Here is a 9,114-nt window from a genome sequence, read left to right as displayed (position 1 = left end):
GGACTTACGCGGGTGAAACCGCGGGGCGCAGCTAGTAATTTATATTAGCATACTTCAATTGGTACTTATAAATTATATCCAAAAAAGCTTCTAACGATAATTCTTGTAGGAATAATCCGATGTTGTGGATTGGACTGAGTAGAATTTACAACTTTTTTGTTATAATAATAAGAAATCATTACTACAGGCATTACTGTTTAATACATAAAATTAATAAATAATAATTTCACCGGAATATTAACAATTTATTTATAGCCCATAAACATACAAACATACAGGTGAAGCTAATAAGAAGCGTGTAAAAATAATGCTCCATATGTATAAATATGATTAATAATTAATTATTTATGTAAAAGTTGACAATTGTACGCCACATGGCAGATCACAGTAGAACTTTATATAATGTGATATCTTCCTTATAACCTGTGAATCACAATAAATCATTTCGAATTTGAATTTGAAGTTATCACAGCGCAACTCACATGCAGTGCAGATAGTAGGAGATCCCAAGATGCTAAATGTGTATTTACTCGTGCGTCTTGGAAACTTATTGGAATTCACAGATTTGATGATAGCAAGAAAAAAAAATCTATAAAGTTTTTAATTTTAGCGTTGGAGAAAAGTTTTTATATATTTTATTTATTGTAAAAAAACCACTCATAGATTAGATTTTGATATTTTGAATTCTCTAGCATATCACTGAAATAAAATAACATTATTCTTACGATTTATGTGGCAATTTTGTGGCTATGAAGTAGAGTAAAATTATTAAAAAAATATTACTCGAGCGCGTCTGATAAAGAAATTAGGGGTTAATTACAACACAAAAAGTCCATATTTCGCTAATCTGACGATTGGAGAGTAGCCTTAGAGAATTATCTCTATTTCCTGCGGCTTCAGAGAGCGCACCAACCAATATTAATTGCTAATTCTTTTTGGAGGTACTTAGCAATAGATAAGGTTCCTTCCCTTAAAAAATCTGATGCGCTCGAGTAAATCTCAAATCCCCTCTTGGACTTCCCTACTAAGACGAATTTCCTTCAATACAATAATGATTGAATGAATAGAGAATGTAAAAAAAGATAGACATTGCTTGTCATTGCAAAGTCTGTCATTGCTTACTGTAAAAGCGGCTTATCCTATATTTATACAAGACTCAGACATATAACGAAATGCCTTCGTAAACATAGATATAAATGTTGAACGTCCACGGTTAACTGCAACCTATCTGGGTGTCGGTGTGGTGTGTCGCGCGATGCGCAAGCTGGCGTTGTGCATGGAGCAGCGGCGCGCGCTGGGCCGCCGGCTCGAGCGCGCCGAGCGGCCCGAGCGCCGCTCCTCGACCTCGTCCGGCGCGCTGCCCGCGCTGCCCGGGCTGCCCGCCTTGTCCGTCTGCACCGAGCCGGGCGAGCCGGACGGGCGCGGCGCGGGCGGCGGCACGAGCGGTCCCCGCACCGGCTTCTCCGACTGGTCGAAGCGGAACACGAAGCGCAGCTCGGCCCAGTAGCTCGCGGCGAAGGACGCGGCGGGGTCGCGTGGCCGCCGCCACGCCGTCCACGCGAGGTCGCAGCACGACACCACTATGCCCAGCGCGCACCCCACCACCAGCACCAGGAACAGCCCCAGAAAGTTGCGCATCGTCAGCTCGTCGTTCGACGGGTCCGCGTTCGGCTGCGCCGAGACACGATTATAAAAATAATTAAACCCATTTATTATTATAAAGCAATTAAAATTTTTGATAAATGAAAGTTGTATTTCTTGGAAAAAAGAGGATGAGATATACCTGACAAGCCCCGCCGCCGTGCTTCTCCTTCCACCAGCGGTGCTTCATCTCGCGCAGCACGCCAGACTCTTGCAGGTTCAACAACGCCAAGTTCATCGAGTGACGATACTGCGAATCTAAACATTGCAAATGTATTTTATAGCAATCGATTAAATGTCATGCTCATTTGTTAATAAAACAAATTACGTACAACAATGTTAAATTTATTATTTAGACGTGAAGTATTAAGACTAATATGACTTCAAATATGTCTTTTTTCTGCCACCAAGCAATGGAGCTGGTGGGTCGCCTGATAGTAAGCGGTACCTACCACCGCTCGTGAACATTTGGAGAGGTGTAAGGTCAATTGCAGACATTACGCCTCTACGAATGGATTGATTATATATTATATGGATTAAGAAAGGATTGACGAGAGGAATGAAGGAAAGGACTGGGAAGGGTAAGGAAAAGGATATGGGTCTCCGGCTCCCCCACTCACCGACCGAAACACAGCAGTATGGTATTTCACGCCACGCACATCAGTATGGTATTTCACGCAAAATTCAAACAATTTCAACACAATTTGACAAATTGATTATTTATTTATTCTTCATTGCACTTATTTAACATTAAAGAAAAAGAAAAGAGACAAATAAAGCTTACTAATCTAAGTACAATGGGCGGTCTTGTCGCTTAGAGCGATTTCTTCCAGACAACCTCGGGTACAATAGAGGGCTATTATAATAATAATTTCCAAAGTATACATGACAAATGAATTGGGCTTACTGGAGAAACCACATGAAAGCATCACTCCGCTCACTCTACCTTAAGCGTCTGTGGAAAAAAGCTAACTCGCGAAAACGCTTAAAACTTTCCGCATGCGTATGCAGAAAAATATGACGAGTGTTACGAATAAGATGGTTAAGATGGTTAAGATATAAGTTGCTTGGACTATATCGTAATTTTATCTTAAAAGACCTATCGTATGATAGCATACATACCACGTGCAAAAAGAATCGCGTCAATCGTTTGAAAAGTCACGAAATTGTCGGTTAACAAAATATAAACTTACTTTTCTTCATGGCAATTCCGTAACCCTTATTGTCTAGTAGCTCTCCGACCTTAAATAACAAATGCTTCTTAATAATTGTGTTCCTTATTTTATTGTATACAAACATTGATATTTTTACAGACCATAGTGACTTCACAGTTTCGCTCTATGGTATACTCAATGGTGGTAGACTCCGCGAAAAATGCGTACTGTTCTTTCATCACCCTGGTAACAAATATTGCATGAAGATGGTACATTATAAGCTAAATTTGACACTTCATGTCCGAGTGATTCCATTATAATTAATTTCTCTTACTTTTCAATGCCTGCTTCGTTGGACGACGGCATTTCCTGCTGCATCATCTTTTGATACATACTTTTGTATAAATCGTTGTTCGAAAGCTAAAACAAATAAAAATCTTGAAAATATTAATCACACTAAATATCACACTAATATTATAAATGTGAAAGGTTGTTTGTTTGGATGTTTGTCCGTTAATCACACTGAAACTGCTCAACGAATTTTGATGAAATTTGGTATACAGGCAGGGTATGAGTTTATTTGGGTGATAGGATACTTTTTATCCCGATTAAATGCTCCCTTGGGATAAAACGGGAATCTTGATATCCAGCCGGAGTCGGGACGAGCGTTCAATCTATACTTATACTCGCTGCACCCCGCGGTTTCACCCGTGTAAGTCCGTATCCCGTAGGAATATCGGGATAAAAAGTTGTATTATTCCACTTGTCCAGCTGTCTACGTACCAAATTTCATTGCAATCGGTTCAGTTTTGAAATTTCTTTCACCAAAAGAAAGCTGCAACTTGACTGAGTGACACAGTCTGTATAGGTACCGCGGGCGAAAACGGACCGAACATCTAGTATTAAATATTTTAAAAACTTTTAGTAAGACATTTGTTTCCGTTATATACTATATCCTTAGTTAAATTTAAAATGTAAAATTTATAATGATGATAGGTAGATGTAAGCTGAGTGAACTTTAGGCTTCACATTATATTAAAATATTATGAAATAAGCATTGTAACTATTACATAGCTGTCTTTATCAACTTATGTAAGTACTAGCTGCGCCCCGCAATTTCACTCGCGTAAGTCTGTATCCCGTAGGAATATCGGGATAAAGGATTGCCTATATGTTATTCCAGTTGTCCAGCTGTTTACGTACCAAATTTCATTGCAATTGTTTTTGCGTGAAAGAGCAACAAACACACACACATCCTCACAAACTTTCGCATTTATAATATTATAGTTGGAAGGTAGGAAGTAGCATTAGTAGGATAGGATTCGTAGGAAGGAAGTAGGATAGTACTATAATTATTTATTTATTTTATTTATGCAGTATTTGTTTCCCTTTGTTTTTCTTTGATTTTAATTCAACTTTTTGAGCGTGATGGCGAAGAGCGATAGATAGGAAAACTAAAAAGTATCACCGCTGTGCTGGTCGTGTTGGGGGTGTTAAGTTATTTTCGTTACGGAATTTCTGGATTCGGTCTCCACGCATAAGGCCCGCGATAGAAGCTATGCAATAGCTTAAAAATATACCTCGAAGAAAGTGAAAGTGGATCCGCCGGCCTTGGCGCCGTAGGTGATACCGAGGTCATTCTCGGCGAGGTCGCGTACGTTGTGGATGAGCTCGTTGGAGGTCTTGGTGCCGAGCAGCGTGGCCAGGTTGGCCGTATACGAGTTGACGATCACGATCGCAAAGATCCACCACGCGCTCGCCACCGCGCGGGACCCGTACGCGCTGAACACAATTCAATTATACTGGTACTATTTAAAAATAAAATATAATAATTCGTCGTCGAAGTGGGGGAACCGGATGTCCTTTAACCTTTTCTCTACCCTTCCCAGTACTTGTAGAAAAAAGGAGTCAGCAATCTATTTACAGAGGTGTCGTAACAGGATAATCGGTGATCCACCACCAAACGCTTCACTCGCAACTTCTTTCTACGTATGCCGATTTGGTACGATTTACCACCTATGTTACATTGGAGCCTTCAAGAAAATACCCTATATGTCACTAAAAGGCCGGCAAAGCACTTGTTACACCACCCGTGTTACAGACGTTTATGGGTGGTGACTGCTTAAGACTAAACAATTAAAAAGCAACCAAAATTTTCTGTGAAGTGCTTTTGAATATAAAGTAAATTAGCAGGCAATCCGCGCGTGATTACATGGGAGGCGACAACGACTACCGCGCTCCCTCCGGCCGTATAAATACATCGCGTCACTCGCTACCCTCAAAATAATAATTTCATTTTTTCTATTCCGAACAGGCGACCAACTTCCTTTGCCACCTATGACATAAAACAACTAAGTATAAAATTATATTCTTATGTACGGAAGAACGAGCAAATTACTAATTACCCTGTGGAACGATAAGAGTAGAATTGATCGAAGTTATAAGTTAGAATGATAAATTTACATGAGATACTTACACGGGCGCAATTTCAGATCCCTGCATGAGCACGGCGCCCAGAATGAACCAGAGCGCGTTGGAGATGGTGAACTGATTCTCGAGCGCGGCGGCCTCCTCCACGCACGGGTACGGGTTCTGCCACTCCTCGGGGCACAGCCGGCCCACCACGTACAGCACCAGCGACGTGCCTAGGTACGCGAAGCCCAAGCACAGCCACACCTGCGCACGGTACTGCATGCTATTTGCTATCCGGCTTAGTGAAGTAAATTTCTTATAGTTTAGAGCTTAATAGTGCTCAATTTTGAAACCTATATTCTCTCATTTCTGACTCTCTTGACTCAATTCAGACTAAAAAAGAAAAATATGGAGCAGAAGAAGAAGATGACTCAATTCCTAGCATACTCATCATCATCGTTATCATCAGCTCATATATGTTCCCACTGCTGGGACAGAGACTTCCTATGAGTCAAGTGCAGGTTGGCAGATGTCACATGTCGTCGCCTGCACTACTTTTAAGCCTAGCAAGCTTGTAATTTATAAAGCATTTCATTGCTATAAAACAAATCAACACTTCCCTACTACTTACAGCAAATTTATGTATATAGTTTTTTTTTATGTAATTTTATTTAAATATTCATGTAAGGTTGGCATAAAGTTGCACGATATTATGTAATGCGTAAGTCGGCGAGATGGAACGAACCCCGCTGGAGAAGGGCAGCAGGAAGGCGAGTAGCGCGGGCTTGGGCGGCTGCGGCTTGCGGAACAGGATAGCGATGCCCAGGTTCATGAAGGGCGTGGTGAAGTCCACCGCTTTCTCGCGCTCCGCGGTTATCGTAAGGTCCGTCACCGCGAAATCTATGTCCTATACCGCATAACATACATTAGCTCAAAATAATGGATATGAGGGATAAATAAATATTGTTATTACATGAAGAGTTATTGTTATTACATACCGAAGTTTCAGATTATCCCACAGTAAATAATTATGGAAGTAAAGATACCTTGTCTTCCATGAGCCTCTTCATCATGCCGTCCCACTGGCCCGTTGTCTTGTTGTAGGAGCCGTAGCGGCCGTCCGGCTGCTCCACGAACGTGTAGTTAAAGTGCAGCTGGCGCGCGAGCCGGTCAATTAGCTCGATACAGAAACCTGGTTTAAGTATTACCATACAACAAATTAATGAAGGTCACACCGACACATCGCTTAATTTATTATAAAAGATAGTTTTATTTTCTCGTTTACCAAATCTTTTTTACAAGAAACAATATATGAGGTTACAATAAACCTTCGTAGCGCTCGTTGCCAGCGAGGCGATCGGTCGATTGTTGTCTCATGACGTATGGTTTATTCTGAAAATAAATAAAATATTATTAAAAAAATTAAAATGTATAAATTTCAAACGATCTTATAATAATTAATTAAAATAAGTATTACCGGGGCGATGAGCACGACGAAGGTGCGGTTGACCATGGAGTCGCGCGGCGGCGGCGGCGCGGGATCGCGAGGGCGCCAGGCCAGCCCGTCGCGCGGCGCCCACGCGGCCGCCGTGCGCAGCTCGCCGCCCGCGAGCAGCTCGGCCGCCTGCAGCGCCACCTCGCGCCGCGCACCTCCCGCCTCCCAGCGCAGCGCCAGCTCGCTGCTCGCGCCGCCCCACTCGCGCTGCAACGGCCACAAGCGTCACTCTCGAGCTTCGACGTACTACACTCTAAGCGCGCCCTCGCGGTGCCTCACCGAGCGTATGTAGTTGAGCAGTGTGTCGGCGTGGAAGGCGGCGGTGCCGCGCTCGCAGGCGCCGGGCGCGCCGCCCGGAAGCTGCAACAGCGCCAACGCTTCCGCTACGATATGCGCCGCGTCGTACGCCAAAAGTAGGGCAGTTGGCGGGTTCGCGACTATCTACAAATAATAATATTTTAATGAACATGAGTACGCATAGCAAAACGAATTCTCAATGCTTATACCTGTTGTAACGTCCAGTTGGTGGACCAAAAAAAATATAACCTACACCAGGTTCCTCATCCTTCATCCTGGTATATATATTTATATATTTAATGTGGGATTCGAGCACGCTTTGGCATGAATTGGGCCAGCTCCCACCGGTGAAGTACCACACCCTCAAAGGAAACCGGTGTAAAATAATAGCATGTTTTTCGTACGGTGAGTGGGGGAGTCGGAGGCCTATATCTTTTTCCTTACTCACAGTTATTTCCTTTATTCCTCTCATCAATCCTTTCTTTATCCCTTTCCAATTTGAAGTTGGCAATCCATTTGTAGAGGCGTTAGGTCTGCCATTGACCTTATGCCTCTCCAAATGTTCATGGGCGACCATCAGGCGGCCCACCAGCTCTATGACATATAAAAAATATATTCATCATTACGGTCAATTAGAACACGTTTCTGAAGTGGTTGTTACTCGACGAAATAATTTTAACCAATGTTTCAAATATAACCACTAATTCGGTTCTTTTTATAATATTTGGTGATTATTGTTATTTGCTTATTAATAAAATAAGTAATTTCATAATCACTTGCTCAATCTCTTCATCATCAGCCGCATCACCTAATCGGTTTCTGTACTGTTCACGCCACGCCTCCATCGCCTGGAGCACAGCCGCCGACTGTGGCTCGAACAGCCGCAGAGCTGGGATATAGAGACATTGATGTAAATAAATAGCGGTAGATACGTCACACGCTAACGAGGCAATATCGGAGTGAAGGTGTAGGTTACAAAAATTTGAATGGTATGGATTATCTAATACAAGAAATTAAATGACTGCGTGCACATGGAATCACTTTGCAATAAAACAGTAAGTACATGAAAATTTATTTGAATACAAAGAAGCCGCGGCGGCGACTTCGTTCACGTGTGCATAGATTTAAATTTAAATTGAATCCTTCCTCCAAGATGGTGCTTAGGAAGTCCTATAAGTATAGGTATATGAAAAGAAGTAGTATCAAAATCCGACTTATATCTTATATCTTTAAACGAGCAATTCTTGTATATATATATATATATATATATATATATATATATATATATATATATATATATATATATATATATATATATATATATATATATATATATAATTGGAATCTCGGAATCGGCTCCAACGATTTTCATGAAATTTAGTATATAGAGGGTTTCGGGGGCGATAAATCGATCTAGCTAGGAATCTTTTTTAGAAAATGTCATATTCGTGTTTTATCGACTTAAACTTAGCGACTCTTTGACATCTATTGGCGAATAATAATACTAATACTATTTTTTGGCGAATAATTAAAGTTCCAGCAGATGGCGTTGTTAAGTAACGAAGTCAATGAGTGTTTGCTTTGAGGTTAGACTAATTGTTTATATTGTTTTGTGTCTTCTTAATGCACGTGTTCACTTAAAAATGCCTAAACGATCTTGGAAAAAACGCTTCTAAATAATCTAACTTCACGAAGTTAAACCGAGCAAAGCTCGGTCATCCAGGTACTATATAATAAAAGAAGTAGTATCAAAATCCGACTTATGTATATATAATAAAAGAAGTCGTATCAAAATCCGAACAGAAATTTCTGTGTGATATGAAAGATGAACAACAGACGGATAGGCAATAATTAAAATTATATAGTTTTCGCTTATATTGCTTGCTTAAAAACTCCTTGTAAAATGTTGCTTGCTTAAAAACTCCTAGTAATAATACACATATATATGCATAGATTATAAAGAATATGGTATGTTTTTTTGACGTGACAACGTCTTAAATTAGGTTGCGGCTCGGAGGCACTTATGAAAAAGGTAACTTTACGATGAGTCACCGAACTATGATCGGTCCGCTGCGCGCGCAGCACTAGAGAATTAGGCGCATTGAATCGGCGCGT

At 41.1% G+C, this 9,114-nt stretch overlaps 1 protein-coding gene across 1 annotated transcript in view; it reads right to left on the bottom strand.

Annotated features, from left to right (window-relative positions):
- Positions 1–270: 270 nt before the first annotated feature.
- Positions 271–9,114, bottom strand: part of LOC119834030 (glutamate receptor ionotropic, kainate 2-like) — a 10,024-nt gene continuing 1,180 nt past the window's right edge. The window contains exons 2-14 of the mRNA XM_038358308.1: positions 7,776–7,939; positions 6,982–7,143; positions 6,685–6,909; positions 6,536–6,599; positions 6,254–6,399; positions 5,953–6,114; positions 5,272–5,471; positions 4,376–4,577; positions 3,130–3,215; positions 2,957–3,038; positions 2,835–2,883; positions 1,784–1,899; positions 271–1,671 (exon numbers count right to left, since the gene is read on the bottom strand). Coding sequence (XP_038214236.1) covers positions 1,225–1,671; positions 1,784–1,899; positions 2,835–2,883; positions 2,957–3,038; positions 3,130–3,215; positions 4,376–4,577; positions 5,272–5,471; positions 5,953–6,114; positions 6,254–6,399; positions 6,536–6,599; positions 6,685–6,909; positions 6,982–7,143; positions 7,776–7,939 — 2,105 coding nt within the window. The 3' untranslated portion in view covers positions 271–1,224. The remainder of the gene's footprint in view (positions 1,672–1,783; positions 1,900–2,834; positions 2,884–2,956; positions 3,039–3,129; positions 3,216–4,375; positions 4,578–5,271; positions 5,472–5,952; positions 6,115–6,253; positions 6,400–6,535; positions 6,600–6,684; positions 6,910–6,981; positions 7,144–7,775; positions 7,940–9,114) is intronic.

The sequence above is a fragment of the Zerene cesonia genome, chromosome 18, assembly GCF_012273895.1.
Source record: "Zerene cesonia ecotype Mississippi chromosome 18, Zerene_cesonia_1.1, whole genome shotgun sequence".
NCBI lineage: Eukaryota > Metazoa > Arthropoda > Insecta > Lepidoptera > Pieridae > Zerene > Zerene cesonia.
This window is presented reverse-complemented; position numbering and strand designations above follow the sequence as displayed.